Genomic DNA, 21,155 nt, shown 5'->3' with positions numbered 1-21,155 from the left:
CAATTAAAACACAATTTAAAAATTTTTTAAAAAATAAACAAGCATTCAAGGAACTGATATAATGCTGGAATTGTACAATATGCCATGTGCAACAAAAAGGCAAATTTATGAAATAGTACATGAAAGGATTCACTGATGACCATTAGAGTGATTTCTGGTGACTGCATGTGTTATAATTAAAAAAGAGAACTAAGAGACATGCTCCTTTTAAATGTGTTTGTGGCGAGTTATTTCCTGTACGTGTTTCCTCTTCACTAACATTTAAGAGCAGTACATCCTTCAAGACTCAAAGCACTGTCTGCTGTCCATCAGTCATCATGAATCTAATAACAGCATTTCTGCTAATGATCCTCACAGGTAAGGTCAAAACACACATAAACACAATCCAAAGGCTCATTTGTTCAGATTTCATACCTGACTAAATCAATTATTGAACTGAATGATTGAATTTTCTCACAGATGACAAACTTAAATCTTACTCCACAGGACATGGCACATCTGATTATGTGCAGAAACTCTTCTGCCCCTATGAGAACAAGAATATAACTCTGAAAAAGTTTAGGGTGTGGTGCAAAAGAGATGCCACGAATGAAAACTGCTGTTCGGGCATCTCATTCCTGGAAAGCGTCAATGTTTTGGAGCAAGGCAACATAGCTGTGGAGGATGATGGAAAGTCATTCACCGTCTCCGTAAAGACATTCACACAAGGGGATGGAGTCTACTGGTGTGGGTTCATGACTGAAGGCAACATCATCATTAAACTGGCTGAGGATTACTTTACCAACAGTAAGATGAAATACTTCTCTGTTTCTCTTTAGATGGTTTCCTGAGTATACGAGAGCACTGCTAAAATATTTTCAGCAAGCTTTAATTTTCTTCATTTCAATTTTAATTTTAAATATTTAAATTGTTTTAATCCCTGGAATTTACAGTAAAAAAAGAAAAGTAACAAGAAACAGCATCTGTGGTTCCCGAAACTTTACCATACAAATACTGTAGCAACAAGGTTTTACGGACTGAAGTAGACTAGTAAAAATAGTATATATATTTTTTTAAATTATATATAATGTTAGACTTATATACCAACCTGCATGCTGACGGACTAATATCTGTTTTGTACCTGAAAAACATCAAATGTGAGGTCACACAGCAAATTTAACTGTTCACATCTAACAACTGTAAATGTAATTTACCGTTGAATTAGGCCTACATGAAATGCTTCTTACTGTTTTTCACCAGGCTGTAAAGAAACTTACCTTATCTTACTAATTAAGAGATTTTAACCATAGCATTTTAAGTCTTTTACATTTGAAAGAAATGTTTTACAGTTTATTAATCTATGATCATGTCCATTGCAGCTCCATTTAATTTTGTTTGGTCCATCCTCCGCTGGATTTTGTTTATTTTCATCCTTGTGATGAGCATCTCAACTCACATTTATTCCAACAGTGAGTCCTCACAAACCACCTCAGTACTAAATACACTCTGTACTTTGAACATGTCTTTAACTTCTGTCAATATTTATTTTTATCTGATTACGTCACTCTATTTTTCTGACCACAGTGAGAAATAGAGATACAAAGGTAAGAGAGCACGGGCTTGTTTTTGATCTCATATAGTCTCTGCTGATAATATCAATAAAATCTGTTTTTAACTGAAATTATCCCATTTGCAGAAAGCATAAGCACATTAGACTGCATGATGTCTAATGCCAAATAAAACCGGGGGAAGAATGAGGCAGTCACATTTACTGAAGAATATGAACATCGTTGAACCCAAGCCGTTGAGTGTAAAAGTAGCTAGTTTCTATTGTTATTATTATATTATATAATATTTTAAGAAAGGCTCACACGATAGCAGCTAGTAGCATGGCTACATTAGGTTTAATTGGTTTTGTAAATTAACATACAATATGGTGTTTATAAATAACTTCATTTATAAACTTTGTTTAACATTCAAATGAGTGTGTGTGTGTGTTTTCTTCCTTAAATAATACGCCTAAACAAATCAAATACATTTACTTTTACATAAAAAACAAATGTAATTCCAACTCATGCAATGTAACAAAGCATCAGTGAACACATAATTCAACATGTGTTGATGTAAGAATGCCTATATAACAAACATTTGTATTTTTTTATCATTGCACAGTCTGTATCAAAGCTGAAGTGAAGTCGAACACTGTCTGCCGTCTTTGCTAACTCCCTATCATCACAAGATAAAAATAAAATTTAAAAAAAAAAAAAAAAAAAAACTAAAAATAAACAAACTTAAAGACGCTGCACTGAAAAAGAGAAAACCAAGTATATAAAAAATATTCTACTAATTTTTGTATTGATTTCAATATCAAGCAGAAGCACAGTTTCAGTCAACAGTGACTTAAAAAAAAAAAAAAAAACTCAGTTGACAAGATGATCTTTTCTTGTAATTTACCATCATTAAACAATAAAGTAGACAAAAACAATGGAGTGCAAAAATTCAAAAGGGCTTAATTACAGACAACTACAAAAACCTAAAAGTTTAACCATAGTTTCCTTTAAGGCATTTCCTGATTTAAAGAGTGTGAGAAGTTATGTCTGCTGTCGTAACTACCCCCTAACATGAGTGCATTTATTGACCAAAATCTTTTACATTTCTAAAATATTTTTTTTGATATATTTTGGAAAACCAATTAATCCTACCATGAAATACAGTATATTCATTTCAAACACTAAACACAGCAAAACTACACAAAGCCAAGCTCTCAGAACATCTACTGAGCATAAATACCAATTCATCCACAAACAAGGCAACTAATAATGCAATCAAATTAATGAAACCTGTTGTATTGGAGTGGTAGTGGTTCACATATGTGATGACAAAAATATTGCAATCATATAAAAGCGAGCATGTAAACATTCAGAAAACACAATGTTATGAGTGAAAATGGTCCATTTCAATCCAAAAAAAACATAAAAGGTCAAATGACATGCAAGTTATAACAATTTTGCATGGCTTTTCCACTTATTGCAGTTTGAGCCCAAAGAGTGTAAACTACGCCAGCCATCGCAACCTCTTCAGGGTCGGATTGGCAAGTGTGCGTAGCAAATGGAAAACTGGTGTGAAGCGTTTTGTAACCTGTCAGTCAGATCAATACATCATCGAGTGTTAGGCTGTTAAAGAAAGCGTTTGTTTTTTGTGGTTTCTGATGAGAACTTTTTCAAGCTTGTGGTACAAATGCACAAACATTTCTTTAGCAGAGAGGGCGTTACAGTTCCTCATAGTCGCCCTCCTCTCTTTTTGCAGAGTCTTCTCCTCCAGCCAGAAAAGCTTCAAGATCATCAGTTTTCTTGCTTCGTGACTTTCTTTTTCTCGTTTCCTTTTCATCTGCGTTCACACCTGCATCATCTCTTTCCTTTTTCTTGTGTTTGTGTTTCTTCTTGCTGCTTTTGTCATCATCCTGAGAAGAGATACAAAGTAGTTATAAAACAAGAGTCTGTAGTTTCAACTATGAATTATTATAATGGAATATAATTCACCTCTTTACTCCTCTTTTTCTTTTTCTTCTTTTCCTTGGAATGTTTGCTTTCTTTTTCTATGAGAAGAAAAGTAGAAAGCGTTTATTGATGGCTGATATATATATATATATATATGCAAATATACACTACGTTTGAATGTTAAAAGTTGTGCATCAACTTGTGTTGCACAATATTTATTCAAAAATCACTAGGAAAACTGATATTGACTGTTATATCGTCTATCACTAATATCGGTTTCCTATAATAACATTATTCTAGTGACTTGCCATCTTGTTCCTCACTGCTGTCTTTGCTTTTGATTGACTTTTCCTCAATTCCTAGGCCAAAGAGGTCACTGTCATTCTTGCTTTTGAAGGAGAGTACAGTAGGTTTCATGGGCTCAGGAATTTTAGCTGAGGTGAGGTCATCATCGGATAGATCAGGAATATCATCTCGAACTGGGAAAGATTCCTGGAGCAAACAAGAAAGCAAAGGTCTTTTTGGGTTCAATTATCCAGACAAGTCAAAACATGAGCTACAATGCCCATCATCATCAACTTCGGTACCTTAACTACTTTCTGTATTACTTCCTCCTCGCTCTCAAAGTCAGGGTCATCCATGACAAATGAAAGCATCTGTTTGGCCATGGGCTCATCTGGGTCTGTGTCAGAGGACTCTGCCTGAGCCGATTTTTCTTTCTGTTTTACAACCTGTGCTTGGGGATCTGCCAGGGCTCCTGCTTCCGCTGTCTGCAGTGGTTGTGTATTGTGTTCTGGACTAAGAATGGAAGGCTCTATGTTCTGACTGCTGACACTCTCCTGGGCCTGGATCAATGGCTCTTTGTGGATAGGTTTTGGTTTGTCCTCCAGTGATAACGAATCCATATCCACCCTAAATAACCAAATATTATTAACAATCACAATGAAAACCAGACTGGGTTCAGGAAACAAAATAAATGAACTTGCTGCCCACAACACAAGCAAAATTCTAAACTTGCTTCAGCTACTATTTACAAGTTCATTGAGATCTCACTCTTTAATATAGTTTCATTCATCTAATCTATTAATAATGAAAGCCAGGATTCTAAGCTTACAGGTGAGGTTCAGGGTTCAGAGCTTCATCCTGAGCTACAGCAGGGTTTGGACCCTCCTCGTCACTGGAGAGAGTGAGGTCCAATTCTTTAGTGGGGATAGAAGCTCTGGGTTCAAGTTCTGCATCATCAGGGTCCAAATCATCCTGGAACCCAGCGACCATGGGGTTCCCCTCTTTTCCTTCTCCATCACTAAAATAAACATGTTACAAGTATGGATGCCAATTAAACTTTTTTTGTACTGGATTAGTTACACACTCTGAAAAAAAATTGTCTACTTTAAATAAATGTGGTTCTTTTGACTTTTCTATTAATCAAAGAATATCACAAAAACACAAATGTTTTCTACATTTATAATAATAAATTTTTTTTTTTTGAGTAACAATTCATAGAATGATTTCTGAAGAATCATGTGACACTGAAGTCTAGAGTAATGGCTGCTGTAAATTCAGCTTTGCCATCACAGGAATAAATTACATAGTACAATATATTAAAAACGTTACTTCACAAATTTCACAATATCACTCTTTTTACTCTTTTTTTTTTTAATCAAATAAATGCAGTTTTGGTAAGCTACTAAGGACGGCACTGTATATCGCTTTCAATACATTTACATATACATACATTTAAAATAGCATATCACATAATAAAAGTTGATAAAGAATGCCTTCTTTTGGATGGCCTTTGATGTACCTGTCACTATCTGCACGGCCCGCAGCAGAGGGCTGGGTGTTCATAGCCGGTTTTGGGTTAGAAGGGAGACTGTCCTCCAAGAAGCTTTTGTCTAGACCGTCGTCTGGCACAAAATCATCCACGCTCTGAACTGCAGCCGGAGCCGCTGCAGATACAGGATCTGGCTCTGTGGAAATCCAAGAAGTAAGAGGTCACATGATCTGGGACAAAAACAACTTACATTAAAAATAAATAAACAGCAACAATTACTATAAGCTCCAAGCAAGATGAATGGTGATACATTAAAAAAAATTCATGTAATTCAGGAATAGAAAAGGTCTTGTGATCCCCAACACATCCTTATGATGTGCACGAGTCCTAATCCTCTCCATTTTTCATGGCTTTGTGGGTCTCGCTTGGGGAAAACTCTTTCTGAGAGAGAATGTGTGTGTATGTATGTGTGTGAATGAATTCCTCTCAGCCTTCAAATCTCGTTCTGCAGTTCATAGCATTAGGGCAGACCTTTAACAATGAGTCACTGAAACACTGAACATTTGAGGAGGAAAGATGTAAAAGCTGTTTTTAGTCCAACACAAAAGCTCAATGTTTCTGCTTTGAGTGTTTTCTAATATGATAAGCACACTGGAAATTTAATACAGCTGTCATGCGGCGCATGTCACAAATACTGTTAGTTGAAGAGGTTACAGTCACTTGACCAACATGCAGCTAGAAGCATCATGCTAAAACTCACCCTGGGCGACTGCTGGAGGATCCTGGGTGGAAGCGGAGCCAAAGAGCCTGGAGATGAAGCTGCGTTTCTGGGTTTGAGGAGCAGAGGCAGAAGTCTGAGCTGGAGCAGAGACCGTCGGGCCGGGGTGAGCAGGAGAAGGGGAAGGAGAGGTCGCAGGCGCTTGTGTTGAGGAGAGAGGGGGAGGAGGAGGGGACGGAGAGGGGGATGGAGCCTTTAGGGTCTGGGAGGGATTGGGAGGCTGCTGTGGGCTACAAGGACTGGAGCTGCTAGTGGAGTATCCGCTCTGAGGAACGATGGGAGACTGCGAGCCTGAAGAGGGGCTCTGTCCGTTAGCAGGGCCGGGAGAGCTGTAGCCTTTACTATGAGAGTCTTTCATTTCCAGGAAACTGAAAATTATAACAGACACCTACTGTATCATAAAAGTCAGACGGCACTGACTGCGGTTCACAAACCTAAAAATAGGCATTTGAGCATGTTCTCATATTTTCAAACAGACCAACAGTGTCACTTTTGTGAAGGATTGTACACTATTGTTCAAACGTTTGGGGCTGGTAAAACTTTTTTTCTCTTATGCTCACCAAAGCTACATTTATTTGATCAAAAACAGTGATATTGTGAAAAATTATTACACTACACTACTATTTTGATGTATTTTAAAAGGTAATTTATTCAAGTGATATCAACGCTAAATTTTCAGCAGTCATTACTCGAGGCTTCAGTATAACATGATCTTTTTTAGAAATCATTTTATTATGCTGATTGGGTGCTCAAATAAAAATGCCTTATTGTTATCAGTGTTGAGAACAGTTGTGCTGCTTAATTGTTTTGGTAGAAACAGTGACAAACAGCTTTTCTTTTTCAGGATTCTTCAATAAAATGAAAAAAAAAAAAAAAGTGTAATATAATATATAAATGTCTTATGGTCACTTTTGATTTATGCAATTGTTACTTAAATAATAATAAAATTTCTTAAAATTAATGCATCTTTGTAAAAAAAAAAAAAAAAAAAAAAAAAAAAAAAAGAAGTATTAATTAAAAAACATTATTGACCCCAAACTTTTAAACAATTGTATAGCTGCATTTGCATGGAATGTTGCTGATATTTTAATCAGAATAATGGAATTAAACCACAGGAAGTTTGTGTGGGGTGTTTTTAAGTTCTTACATCTCATAATTCTGGTCTTCTGTCTCCTGCTGAACTGTTAGCTCCTCTAGCGTGGCATCGATGTCCAACTGATTAGTCTCTAGCTGTCGGAACAGGGTCTCTCTCTGTGGAAGTTGGCAGTAGAACTTCAAACTAAAGTTTCATTCACTTTCATTTCAATGAAAGCTATAACAACTAGAGTAATGGGAACAATAACTGGTATATAGGCAAAAATAAAAAGAAAGATTTCTGTGATTACTGATCTCATTTGTGCTGGGCACATGACACAGATTATTGAGCTTAGACAATATTAACAATTAGAAATGACCACCAGCTTTGTCTGGTAGCTGGTTGAGTTTTGATATGAATAAACCTTTATCCTTGAAGAGATATCCTAGGCTAGAAAATGAACCTGCTTACCTGAAGCTGCAAGAATGGAATGTTGAAAAATCTGTGCAAATATTTTAAACCAAAACCGTTCTTCATGGAAGATTCTGCATAATGAATGTAAGAGGAGCCAAGGGGTCTACAAAATCATGAAGACATCAAATATCAGCCCACTGACAACAATACAAGATCTTAAACACATCTCATTAGTGAACAGTGTCATGATTTCAAATCTTTAATTCAACATTAACCCCTAACCTGTTAAGGCCAGCAATGAAGTCACGCACGTCATCAGACAAAATGACTCTGTGTTCTCCCATGTCCCGGTAACTTCCAAGTACACACACTGGCACATGAGTGGGAACCTTGGGCAACTCCCGCAAAATGTAATTATAAGTCCTATTGGATCATAAAAAGCATAGATTTGTAATAGCTAGCTGAAGTTAGCATGCTGGAGAAGTAGTCTATAGAGATGCTTATTGTCTTTGTTCACCTACCACTGCTTGGTGATGTCAAACATCATGATCACACAATTGCAGTTTTTGTACACGTCCAAAAACTCAGCATCCAAAGCCAGTTCACTCTCCGTCTGCTGAAGGCACAGAGACATTTCCATTTTTTGTTTCTGAAAGAAGTCTCTTATACTTAAAACACGGCTGCATTTATTTGATTTAAAAATGCAGTAAAAACTGTAGCATTGTGAAATATCTTTACAATTTAAAATAACTGCTTAGTATTTTAATATATTTGAAAAAGTAATTTATTAATGTGATGGCAAAGCTGCCATTACTCCAGTCTTCAGTGTCACATGATCCTTCAAAAATGGTTGAAATATGCTGATTTTGCATTATTATTAGTGAAACTTGAAAACTGCAAACAACGTTTATTTGAAATAGAAATCCTTTGGTCAATTCAATGCATCCTTGCTAAAGAAAAGCATTCATTTTGTTCACAAAATAAATAGTAATAAAAAAAAAAAACAGGTAGAATAACTGGAAAAGCCTGTTAGATATTGGTAGATTATCACTATAGATTTACCTCTTGAGGTTCATTCTCCAACTTCAAGGTTTCACATCTCTTTTTCCCCTTTCCTAGAGAATGTCAAAGCCAGAATATTGTAAGAATACATTCAATATGACTTCATCATATTAGTTGAAAACAACTTTCAGCAAAAACAGATAGCAATTGTTTCGTGGCTTCTTCCTTTTCACAAAGGAAGCGATATTAGTGGCATTGGCAAGAGATGGTGTTTTGTGGTATATCTGGGTATCTTCATGTTACATTTTTTACACTTGTAGACCAGTAGACATGTTAGACTAGTTACATATAGTCTGTCACAAGCAGTGAGTGAAAATTCAGTCGACACAACATGTTGGTACTCAGATAATAGAACAAACGGATCAAGCACAGGCAAGTCACAGCCTAAAGTCTACAATCTCTGAAGTTTCTCACCTACACCTTCTGGAAGGGGGATTTTTTGGCCTGGTTGGACAGCAAGTAAGAAAAATACCATTAATATAAATGACTGGGGATGAAGGAGGGCTGGATGAATTGGCTTCATGTATGGCCATCAGAATGAGATGGAGGAAGTGAATTAAACAATGACATGCAGTAGCTGTACACTAAACTTGGCATAAACAAGAAAATGCATGAAGGCTAGAATACACTACATGAATTCTGAAATCTCAACAGATTTTCTTAAACTAGGCATCATACACTTGCAGACTTTTGGACATTGCACAATAAACAGCTGAGTGTCGCACAATATCAGACGTTCGAGCCATTGCAAACACAACAAGCTCAAACATGAACATGCACGTTGTTGCTAAAAGAGGCAAGAGACAAATTAAAACATTGTTCTAAAATTTGCTTAAAATATAAAACAGAGTCTGTGCTCATCATACATTATGCAGTTTTCTGTGAAATCTGTCAACTTTGACTGCCCAATATTCACTTTTAACATTTATGCATTTAGCAGACACTTTTATCCAAAGCGACTTACAGTACATTCAGGCTATACATTTTTTTTAAGCAGTATGTGTGTTCCCTGGGAATTGAACCCACGGCCTTTTGCACTGCTAATGCAATGCTCTACCACTGAGCCACAGGAACAATATCTTCCGGCTGACTTTCAGCCATTAGCAATGACTCCTTTAGATTGCAAATCAAGGCAAAAATGTGCAAAAGTTTTGTAGTGTAGTCCAGCCTTAAGATAAATATGAAAATAATGTCTACAGTCACCTGATCTGAATGCTGAGAAATGACTTGTAATAGACTGGAGGACACTCACCTTTATCAACCACATCCCAAACCTCTACCTTCACCACATCATCAGTAGCTGAAGGGAAATGAGAAGAATTTGAGCAGGTCTGGAAAACTGAGGTCGCTTCCTTTCATTCCTTTCAATACATTTATTTTGTAGTGATTATAAGTTACAGCAATACACATACAAATTTCCACAGCCTAAGAAATCTTGTTGATTTTTTTTTTATTAACTTATTCCTGAAGGAATAATTCATCAAAAATGTAAATCTGACACAAAAATAAAATAAAATTACCCTCAGTCCATCCAAGATGAAGATTTTTTTTTTCTTCGTTAGAACAGAGAAATTTAGCATTACATCACTTGCTCACCACTGGATCCTCTGCAGTGAATGTGTACTGTACCATCAGAACGAGAAACCAAATAGCTAATAAAAAATCTGTTCTGAAGAAGAAACAAACTCATCTACATCTTGGATTTTCATTTTTAGATGAACTATTCCTTTTATTTTTACTTTGCACAACACTTTGTTTTTCAAGTAACATATTGGATACAAGTAGAGCCATGCCCACTCTCAAAAGCAGGAAGCCTCGCTGCAAATTACAGTCAACAGGTTACACCACGTGATGTTGAGCTTTTGACAGATGGATGTAAATAAATAGGGAAACCAACCTCTAGATCAATCACTATGCCTCTAATGTTTGATACAGGCCATTTAAAGCCATACTTCTAATCTACTTATCCTCTATCTGACAGATTGCATATTTACCTTGCTGTAAATCTATTTTGACATATTTAAGATGCATAAATGGAAAGAAGTAAGTCATTAGATAGAAATAAAAATAAAAAAAAACTTTAGTACAAAAGCCTGTAAGTAAAAGGATTTTGATAAAAGCTTACTTTTGTAATTCCAGTGAATACTAGTGACCTGGATCTCCTGAGTGGGAATGTACTCTTCCTGGAACTTCTTACCCTGCAGCCGATGCCACAGGGTGCTTTTTCCAGTGTTTCTATCTCCCCGAATAACTATTTTCACTGAAACACCACACATAACATGTTAGAGCTTGTGTTAATAACGTTATCTCTAGCACACAGCGCCCATGGGCTCTAGCAACACAGAATTTAGTCCAATATGTAGGCCATTTTTCATTTAGTCTGATCTTGGTAAGAAATTGAGGCAAAGCAAAGAAACATCCAAACAGTTAAATAAATTACAACCAATCTCCAAACTTGCACATTCTAATTCTTAATTATCATTAATAATACATTTCCCCTCACGGTTTTAACTCAGCAGGCATTTGACTTACTGTTGTACTGAACCCCTTTAGCGAATCTTCTCTGCAGGCTCTGGTTCATTGACTGCAGGCCAGCAGGGATGTTTTTGTCCTTTACTGGACCAGCCGGCTCAGAACCAACAAGCTTCTTCAGAGCAGAAAACATCTTGACCAATCTATGCCTCTAGATGTGTATTATGGGTGTAAAATTTACTAGTCTCAAATAGGTCTCTACGATGTCCCCAGTTTGTCTGTCTGTTCATCCATTTCTACTCTAGTTTGAGAGTTTGAGAGTCCTGCTTTGGCACAGCATAATATCTCCAAAGAACGAGACAGCTACTGCAGTCCAGCATTACAGCTTCTGCTACTACAACATACAGGAAAAAACAACAGTAGTAAGCTCAACTGAATGAAGACGCAATGCATTATATGAAGACATGCAGCTGTAGACATATAAATGACATAACTAGCATCTTTCGTGGATTGACATGCTGCAGAAACTCCGATTTGCAGTGATGCCTAAGGCTGTGTCTCAAAACCTAGTAAGCTGCCTACCTAGACAACATTTTGGAGTACCATAAGTGCGTGTATAATGATGTCCAAAAATGCTGTCGAGGTGAGCAGCTCGCTAGGTTTTGAGACACAACCTGAGACTGCGACTTCTACCATTACAGAAATGACCGTGATGTTTATATAATTGAAAACAGTGTATGCACAAAGCACTCAAAGAATCTTTTTTAAAAACGCTAATTGTATATAAACAAACGTACTATTGTGGATTGTTGTTAAATCAGATAGTTGACAGCCGCTTGTAAATACTAGCCTGCTAACGCGGAACTGGATAACTGTATATTTAAGAGATTTCCATCAGATTTGTGATGCTCTTGTACTTACAGTGGTACTGTCGTCTATACTAGACCAACTAAGTGATTGGATCCAACCCTCCACATCTTAAATTTGTGACTCGCTGTGTAGCGTGCTCATACGTAAACCCCTAAGGCGACAGGCGTATCAAAAACGAAATAATTTAATTGCTCTGTGTATTTGTGAAGTACGTAGCGGTAAGGTCAGCTACACTCACGAATATTACATTTCAAAATAAAAGTCTCAATACGAGTTCGCTAGCCGAGAATTTCACTGAAAACCTAGATAATGTCAATATGACACACGTATCACGTACAGGCGTTGGACAGTAAAACAAAAACACGATACAGTGTTTTACTCCTATATAAGCGTGGTCTGGTTTATTTTATTTAATTTTCATAATAAACCATGCACAGCCCAGGTGTTGTTTCATAGTTAACGTTACCTAAAAAAAAGCTAATTTGCTTCTGCGGTCTTCACTGATTTTACATTGCACCAGTGAGACCAGATTCTGAAGGTTGAGCTAGAAGAGCAATAGCACAGCAGTAGATAAGATTAGTGATGATGATGGCTAAACGAACTTGAGACTTCCTCTCAACTGTGTTCAGCTAAAGGGTTCATTACTCGGTGCTTTTCAATACGGAGTACGGTGTGGACATCTAGTGGTCATAACAATGTATACCACGTACCAAACTGGTTTTACGTTTTGGTTCTGCATGAAAAATGACATTAGGGACTATATGTTAGGTGTTTTTTTTTGTTGCATAACAGTATTGACATTATTTGCACGCATCTTCAATAATGTGCTTCATTAGTGGAACTACATGCAACAATATGCTACAGTGAACATTTTATCTCCATGGTGTGAGATACGGTTTTCTCTGCATTTTAATGAAGCCACAGATTTTTTACAATATTTGTATTCTATTTATTTTATATTTGTTCATCTAAATTCATAGCAGCTGCAGTCTTACACACAAAAAAAGATGTTAGATTTCAAAAGGTATATGTGCATTAAGTCTCTAAGTAAAATACCAACGTTATTGCTATGTTCTGATTCCTGTTTTCATGAACCTTTAAACATTCAGGCAAACCAAGGCAACAATCAAACAGAAAGCTGTTTATGAAAAGAAAAAATCTAACTCAATTATATCAGTAGAATTCTTAAACATATTAAGGTTTCATCCCATTCATCTCTTCTCTTGCATCCAGCTGAGGAATCAGTACCCAGTGTTCTTAATGGTGATGTTTTGAGCTGAATCAATCTTATAGTCTTTGATACCTGAGGAGAAATGCATAGCATTGCACATTAATATAGGATTTATAAAGACTATAAAACTGTCTGAAAAACACTGAGCCCTACATTTATAGACTTGCATTGTTATGCCTATTTTATGTCAAATGAATGTTTGTTCTCACCCTGTGTCAGAGAGTTGCCATCTGAGGAGAGTTGCCAGTATCTACGATCAGTCTGACGTGCTTGTTCTTCGTTGACCACACTGAGGAAGGGTCCCCACAAGCTGTCTTCTGTGCTAAAGCTGTGATACACAGAGCAAAAGGGTTGTTCGTAAACGAAATCCATAAAAAAAGAGCTGTAATTAAAACAGCAAAAAAGCAAACAAAATTGATTTGACAGTATATTTCAAATAAAGTATCTTGAGAAATCCAAACTCACGTGAAACCAGTTTGTTTGTCTTGTAGAAGTTTGAGTGCTTCAAACAGGGAGGAACCCGTGGGTACATGAATGGAAAACACAGATGATGCACCGTTTGATTTAATAACCTCCACCTGTAGAGACACTTGCCCGTGACTTGGGAGGACTTCAGAAGCAGAATCCGCATCAACAGTCAGAGTATCTAAAAGCAGCGACATCAAACCAGAAGCACATGGAAGTTATTAGGAAAACTCATTTTGAGTTTAACCTGCCTTATTAAATCTCAGTTAGCTGCTAAACATTGAATATAATATTTTTTTATATAATATATATAATGCCAAAATACTCTTAACATACTGTGTTTTAATCATTTAGAATAATAATTACAATTTAGTAGTACATTTTCTTTTTGCATACAGTTTTATTAACATAAATAAATAAAAATGCAGCCTGTTTTGTTTATCTTCGGAAAAACAAGCCTTAGGACTGCAAATACAATTCTGCTGATTGATACTTAATTGAGCTTGTATGTCTGTTGTACGTACCATCCTCATTGCGGCATTCTTGGCTCTTCAGTTGAAGATAAGTGCGTTGGTATAGAGCTGGCAGGACCTGGGAGACTGCCATAGGGTTATGGTATGTTCCTTTCTTAACATCTGCCCTTAAAGCCTCCATAGCAGAGCCACATTCCTCCATCTGACTGCCCATAGCCATCAAAGCCTGTAAGACAGACAACAATGAGAACCTGTCATGCAAATAAGGCTTTTTCATTCAAATACCTTTATTCTTACCTGCACTGCCAATCCCGTGCTAAACTCATTGCCCATGTGACCATCAGCTCTCTTAGAGTCAAGGAGCCTCTGCTTAATGGTGGCAAGTGCCCTGTCTAGCTCTGCGGTATTTTTAACAGCAGTTCCCTCGTCTTTTAGACACTGCAGTGCCATGCCTGCCATCGCATGTGAGTCTAAAGAGTGAAGAAGGAAGTCACGTTGGTTAGTGACCTCAGGGAAAGTGAACATATTAATACATAAGGAGAACACAAAGGAGAAATTTTGACTGTGCTGGACATTACACTTTAATTTTGGTCTGTTTCCCACACAAAGCTGTATGGCTTCAGAAAATTTTTAATATAGGATACTTTGACGTTATTTTGCATCTGTTTTGAAGTGTGAAGACTTCAGTTTCCATTTAATGTAACTGCTTGAAATGTTTTGTGCAACATAGAAGAAAGAAAGTCATATGGGTTTGGATTTACATGAGGGTAGGTAAATGATGACTGAAAAAAGAGCTGATTTAAACTCACCCACACATAATGACTCTCCGTGTTTTATCTGTCTGTGTTCCACAGCATGGATGAGCTTCTGGCTGACATGTGTGTTGACTCTAACACTGCTCACACACAGAGCCAGAATGCCCAGAGAGTACTGATAGTAGTTGGTCTTTGGACGGTGACCGACTGCAGAAAAGAGTTAATATTAAATTTAGAATGACAGTACAACAAAATTACATATATTGTTCAAAAGTCTGGTGTCAGTAAGTTTTTTTTTATTAATATTTTATTTAGCAAGGATGCATTAAAATAGATTTTATAAAAGATTTCTTTTCAAATAAAATCTACCACAGTTTTCCTCAAAATTATTAAGCAGCACAAAAAGATCATGTGACACTGAAGACTGGAGTAATGAGTAATGTAAAATTCTGCTATGCCATCACATGAATTTACATTTTACTATATTACTGTTTTCACTGTATTTTTAATCAAATAAATGCAGCCTTGGCGAGCATAAATGACTTCTTTCAAAAACATAAAAAAAATCTACCAGACCCTATTACAAAAAAAATTGCCCCTCACATGCAATGTTTTGTTTTTCTTCCTCCATCTCTTTCTTTAGGTGAATGAGGAGAGACTCCTTTATTTCATTATGAGTGAGATGTACACTCTCCAGATCATGACAGGAAGACTTCAAAGCCAAGATGTACAGGGCAAGGCGGCCAACCACCAACTCACTATTTCTGAGAGATCTATAAGCAGATATACAGAATAATAATAAGAACCAAAATCAGTTGAAATAGAACAATATTCTAGAATATTCTAGAATAGAACAGATCAGAATAGACCACAGAACCAGGAACATGACAATTGTTCCTGAAGTAATTTACTATTGTTTTAAAGTTGAATGGGAAAGATGTGATATGTGTTCTATACTTCTCAATATCATCATGAAACTCTGCCTTGAGGCGGTTGAGGTATTCGCTCTCTTTAGCTAGATTATGGTTTGTTGAGAGCCGGAGGGCGATGTGCACACTGGGATTGGGTAGGGTATCTTTCGTGTCCACGGAGCGCAGCAGCTGTTTATTGAGGGACAGGAGAAGAGCCTCGTGATCTGATGCTGAAGGATGATACCGAGAAAACAGAGAGTATGAAATTAAATGCAGACTATTATAGACTTTACATCACTGTTCTTATTTACAGTGCCACTGTATAGTTGGTTTATGTCCTCTGCAGTCTCAGCAATACAGGTCACAGTGACCTTTTTTTTCACCTACTCATGCAACCCATAAAAAATACATTTAGTCTCAGAATTGTCACAGTCACAAAAAGAGAGGGCAAAGAACAGAGGGAAATGATTCCAAGTATTCTGAGCAGAACTTCTGCTGACAGGACAAACTGAAATGACTCAGTAAGAATAAGCTGAATGTTATAAATTGGTTAGAGTAATTGGATTACAGAATAGTACATTATTGATTACATGTATTGGTTACAGTATTGTATATTATAGGTTATTATGATATTGCAGAATAATTGTAGACTATACAGGATGACAAATCCCTGCAACAGTCTCTACAAAGGGATGATAACCACTAGAAATCAATAAAAACATACTGGAAGAAATCTAAACCTACACAAAAACAAACTATTATAGATTACTATTCTTTTGGACATATTGTAGTTCTGTGGCAATCTTTAATTTAAAATATTTGAATAGTATATGAATATGGTGATGATTCGGTATCTTTGTATATACCGAAGAACCATGGTATTACCATCTATGTCCATCATTTGTACGGATTACTTTTTGAAAAGTTATTATTGTGGAAATAGGACAAGGCATTGCGCAATATCGGGATTTCCTGTCATTTCCCCACCACATGAGCAGAAGATGACTACTAATCAAAATCACAAAAATAAATAAATAAAAAAAGAAGGGGGAAAAAATAAATATATAAAAATCACCACACTAAAATCTTACCACAAGGTTTTCCAGCAGCCAGCGCCAGCAGCACACTCACAATGACAAGAGTAATCTGACAACAAGACCGACAACTGATGAGAATCCTTATTAGCATATTAACATTTTATTATTTTGCAAGCAGTAAACTAATTTCTAACCTTTTAATGAGTTTTGATCTTAAACTTTCTGCATCATACTAACGAAAAGATGATAAATTTGCTTATTCAAATTGGTAGTGGTTCTTACCATTTTTAGACCAAGTTAGGTATCCTGCTGAATCCAGTTAAAAATGAACAACTGACTCTCTTATGACCCAGAGCAGAGGCGGAGTTTCAGAGTTACTCATCTACAGAGTTTGTAGTTTTGCAACTTATTGTCGACCTGTGCTCTAAATTATGTTATCTTCTTTTTTTGTCTTTAACTATTTTCTTCATTTGGGGTTTTCTAATGTTTAACAGCAAGAAAATGTATCCTCTTTCTTCCCAAACGTGAGATTTGTTTACTGTTATTATATACTTCCGGTTAAAGAACTACAAAACCTCCGAACTACAAATCCCACGAAGCCCCGCTCACTTGCACACTGTTCTAGAAATGCGTTTAAAAATGTAGGCTATTACGACTTCTAATGTCAGTTGTCTTTAGTCACCTTTCCACATTTTAAGCAAAATTGGCTTTCCGCTATTGGGAGCGTGTGAGAGGTAAGTATTTGTGTTCTTAATGACCTGACGGTGTTTTGTTTTGCTGGTTCTGGGGCGTATGACTGGAGGATGGTTCAAGCTACAGCCAGCGATCACTTCAAGTTATTCTTATCCAGAGTACCATAATATTTCTTAATGGCGAATAATTAAAGATAATTACAAGCAAAACTGAAATCAACATTTAATATTTCAGAGCATAAACAACTTTCATTACAATGTCATGGCCTACGATAGAGGAAAATATGAATTTATCAAGTTAGTGACTAGTTAGCGACCAGTTTAGCTTATTACATCTAAAACTCACACCAGCAAATGACAGTTTGTCCTACTTAAAACAATAATCATTAATTATGTATATATGTATAAGGTTTAAATATTTTTTTAAAGGTAAAAACTGAGTTTGTACCCTTCTGTACTCAGTATAACTCGTGTCATGTTGTACAGAACATCTGCATGAGTTCTGAACATCCAGAACCATTGATTTATTCATTTTTCTGTTTTCCAGATTCTTCTAATTCTATTCACACTGCGTGACTGCAGTTGCTATTTAATTCTAATGTTTTCAGCTCTTCTTCAGCTGAAGGACCATGCAGAGCAACAGGCCAGGAAGCAGCGAGCTGGAGTTCATCACATTCTCCCCCCTCGCTCACTTTAGTAACCTTGATTTGGGCACAGTTAGCAAGCCAACCAGAGACTTGCATCATCTGACAGGGGGATCTATGCCAAATACGTAAGTATTACGTGTCTTGTACTATTATACATTCTTCATTTATGCAATTAAATGAAGACTTCACATTTTATTTGTCTGTGCGTTTAAACTTAAAAGCTGGGATAGAAGATGCATGAGGAAGCAGAGGAGAAGGACAGATGATGAGTAAGTAAATTGGTTTCACTCATGAGAGTTGCTATGTGCTGCAGTGGGTTTTTCATGACCTTTTGCTTCTACAGAAGCTGCAGTCCTAAACGGCGAAAGCTGATGGGAGAAGAAGGAGCAGATGAGTATCCAAGTCCTAAAGTGAGCCAAAGATGGTCTGTGGACTCTACCACCACTTCCCCTCCTGAGACCAACCCGGTTCAGCTTCAGACTGAACCCAGAACAGAGGAGATGGGTCTGCCCTTCACATCCACTCCCTCTCCACTACCCAGAGTTCCCACAGAAGGCTCAGGCATGGAGGTAGAGGCCACTCAGAGGAGACTGCAAGAGATAGAAGACAGGTGAGACAGAAATGAAGACGTCATTAACTTGATTTCAAACTGTACGTGTGCACATTCAAAGACAGTGCACTCCTATTACTTATGAATGGGAGAAAGTGCAATGCGCAACAGTGGCTGGTCTTTTTTTAAATGCTATTTGAGCACAACAATTATGAGATAGTTGTTGTCAGATTTCAATGGTGATTTCAAATATGAAATTTAATTGTAAGCTTGATGAACAGCTTTAGAGAATTTGATTTGACTGAAATGCCGAGTGAAATGACTTGCCTTGAAGGGACTTTGGCACATTGTATCTGTGCTGGTGTTTGTGGAGTCATTGTTCAGAAATGAGATGTATGAAAGTTCAAACTGATGTTATACTACCTTTAAAAAGAGGAGATCGTCTTGATATATTGTGCGTGTGTGTGTGTGTTTTACAGGATAACTTTGAAGGATGACAGCGATGAAGAAGAGCTTGATGTGGAACCGGCTCAGCGCAGACCAGTGCTGGTGATGTCCGACAGCTTAAGGGAGGGGCTACAACGTGGGATTGGTGACATTCTACCCCATACGGTAGCACAGTCAGTGTACGTGTCTTATTTTCAGGTTTCTATGTATGCTACTTGTCAAGCATAATAAACAGTAATAACAACTAAAAAAAATAAAAAACGTTCTATTCATCAAAGAATCCTGAAAAAAAAAAATCTATCAAGGTTTCCACAAAAGTATAAACTGTTTTCAACATTGATAATAGAAAGAAATATTTCTTGAGCAGCAAATCAACATATTACAGCATATTAGAAAGGACCTCAGCTTTGCCATTATAGGAATAAATTACATTTTAAAATATTAAAATACAAGTTATTTCATAATAATAATAATATTTCATCACATTAGCGTTTTATTGTATTTTTCATCAAACAAATGCAGCCTATATGAGACTTTTTTTCAGAAACATTAAAAACGTGAAAAATCTTACAGACCCCAAACTTTTGAACAATAGTGTAAAATCAAAATATGATTAAAAAAAAAAGAAACAGAGGTAGGTGGTGGTGTTCCCAATCCAGCAACAGAATATCAGCTTCTACCAACAGCACTGAGCTCATCTTCTTCACTCACCTCTGCAGGAGCTGCTCTTGTATGGAATTGGTGTTGTGGCGCCCCCCTGAGGACCCTCTCACCCAGAGGCTGAAGGACTCTTTACAGAGACAGCAGCGCAAGCAGTTGGCAGTGAGCAGACAGACTCCCACCCCTGTACCGCCTATCAGCAGCCCCCCGCCCCAGCCCCAGTTCACAGCACCCAGTGAGCAGACTTTTAGCCCCCTGTTCAGCAGCCCAGCACTCCTCAACTCTGGAGAGGAAGACATGGAGCTATAGAGGGAAATCTCTGAGTACTTCATCTGAAACCTTTGCATCCCATGTGTGAAAAAAACCTTGAACTTTATCAGTGCAAATAAAGGAATTACCATAAGGAGCGGAGCATAACGAGCACTTCACAAATGCTCTCATGAGAATTTTCCTGTGCCATGTATTCTTTGTTTCAACCTGCACTTTTTTGTAGGTGGGACCATATTTGCACTAGACTAAATGGGAAGTATACTATGTGAACGTGGTCAGTTGTTTTCCCCTCTGTGGTACGTTGGTTGTATGTGCAGTTGCAACTTCATATTCACTCTGTTTGCTGTTGATAGCCGTGAATATTCAAACACATTACTGGTTAACAATGCAAGAATATTTCAGTTTTGTCTTTATGCAGTTAGTATTACTGCAGAGTACTAGTATACTGTGTACAGATTCAGACTGCTTGATTTGTTACAATCTGCCACATTATTTTCATGTAATATTTGCTTTTTTGCGGAGATCCAACTGCTCAAAAACTTGGACTTTTTTTTTTGGTTTGTTTTTGTTCTTTATGGTGTCCAAATTGTTTTTTTTTATATAACTTTGTAGTTATGGAAAGCTATGATTGAGGAATGTCATGAAAGGAATGGCTGCTTCATGTCGGAAGGGTTGCCATGTGTTTTTGAACTGGACAGACAGAGACAACAGCACTCATCTTTATAGTTGGTTTAACTATATACACAACAGAAAAAATATTATTGGAGGAGATGCATGGGCACACAAATCGAAATCTGTCAATTTCAGTCGTTCATATTACCTGGCTCTGTTTTTCTAATGGAGAAACAAATAGCACTAATTCTGGCTGTAATTCTTAAACAACAGCAAAATAAGCTGGAAATCCATTTTGCCTGCAGTTTAAACATTGGCCTAAATTATTGTTTAAACGTTTTGCAATTTATACATTTTGCTAGATGTCAAAATCTAAAATTTGTAAATATTGACTACATCACACTATTACACAGACAGACTTGTTTTTAAATAAAATCAGTTTGGCATTATACTTCTGTGCTTGTGACATTTTATTTATGCAGAA

At 36.8% G+C, this 21,155-nt stretch overlaps 3 protein-coding genes across 8 annotated transcripts; 1 reads left to right on the top strand and 2 right to left on the bottom strand.

Annotated features, from left to right (window-relative positions):
* Positions 1–2,400: 2,400 nt before the first annotated feature.
* Positions 2,401–12,179, bottom strand: LOC109051756 (rab-like protein 6). Of its 4 annotated transcripts, none has more exons than XM_042755085.1 (17): positions 11,973–12,179; positions 11,112–11,445; positions 10,705–10,839; positions 9,832–9,879; positions 8,994–9,023; positions 8,580–8,632; positions 8,039–8,133; positions 7,800–7,940; positions 7,575–7,680; positions 7,176–7,279; positions 6,011–6,396; positions 5,281–5,446; positions 4,591–4,779; positions 4,064–4,388; positions 3,785–3,968; positions 3,519–3,574; positions 2,401–3,439 (listed from the first exon to the last, which is right to left on the bottom strand). In XM_042755085.1, the coding sequence occupies exons 2-17, from the start codon at positions 11,242–11,244 to the stop codon at positions 3,248–3,250; spliced, it is 2,343 nt and encodes a 780-aa protein (XP_042611019.1). In that variant the 5' UTR covers positions 11,245–11,445; positions 11,973–12,179; the 3' UTR covers positions 2,401–3,247. The 4 variants fall into 4 exon arrangements, with proteins under 4 accessions (XP_042611019.1, XP_042611023.1, XP_042611029.1 ...); XM_042755089.1 differs by having other exon boundaries at positions 8,039–8,130; XM_042755095.1 differs by lacking the exon at positions 8,994–9,023.
* Positions 12,180–12,846: 667 nt separating this feature from the next.
* tcn2 (transcobalamin II) lies at positions 12,847–17,321 on the bottom strand. The gene is made up of 10 exons (XM_019069243.2): positions 17,076–17,321; positions 16,848–16,902; positions 15,803–15,986; positions 15,449–15,618; positions 14,900–15,052; positions 14,388–14,560; positions 14,142–14,316; positions 13,618–13,798; positions 13,362–13,480; positions 12,847–13,224 (listed from the first exon to the last, which is right to left on the bottom strand). Exons 1-10 carry the CDS (start codon positions 17,076–17,078, stop codon positions 13,163–13,165), a joined length of 1,275 nt encoding a protein of 424 aa, XP_018924788.1. The 5' UTR covers positions 17,079–17,321; the 3' UTR covers positions 12,847–13,162.
* A 65-nt stretch (positions 17,322–17,386) lies between these two features.
* ccdc117 (coiled-coil domain containing 117) lies at positions 17,387–20,846 on the top strand. Of its 3 annotated transcripts, none has more exons than XM_019099638.2 (6): positions 17,387–17,527; positions 18,033–18,257; positions 18,354–18,401; positions 18,476–18,742; positions 19,162–19,308; positions 19,849–20,846. In XM_019099638.2, exons 2-6 carry the CDS (start codon positions 18,115–18,117, stop codon positions 20,096–20,098), a joined length of 855 nt encoding a protein of 284 aa, XP_018955183.2. In that variant the 5' UTR covers positions 17,387–17,527; positions 18,033–18,114; the 3' UTR covers positions 20,099–20,846. The 3 variants fall into 3 exon arrangements, with proteins under 3 accessions (XP_018955183.2, XP_018955185.2, XP_018955184.2); XM_019099640.2 differs by having other exon boundaries at positions 17,390–17,527; positions 18,105–18,257; XM_019099639.2 differs by having other exon boundaries at positions 17,394–17,527; positions 18,094–18,257.
* The last annotated feature ends 309 nt before the right edge of the window (positions 20,847–21,155 follow it).

The sequence above is a fragment of the Cyprinus carpio genome, chromosome A5 (assembly GCF_018340385.1).
Source record: "Cyprinus carpio isolate SPL01 chromosome A5, ASM1834038v1, whole genome shotgun sequence".
NCBI classification, from domain to species: Eukaryota; Metazoa; Chordata; class Actinopteri; order Cypriniformes; family Cyprinidae; genus Cyprinus; species Cyprinus carpio.
Note: the sequence above shows the minus strand (reverse complement) of the source record. Positions and strands in the feature narration are given on the sequence as shown.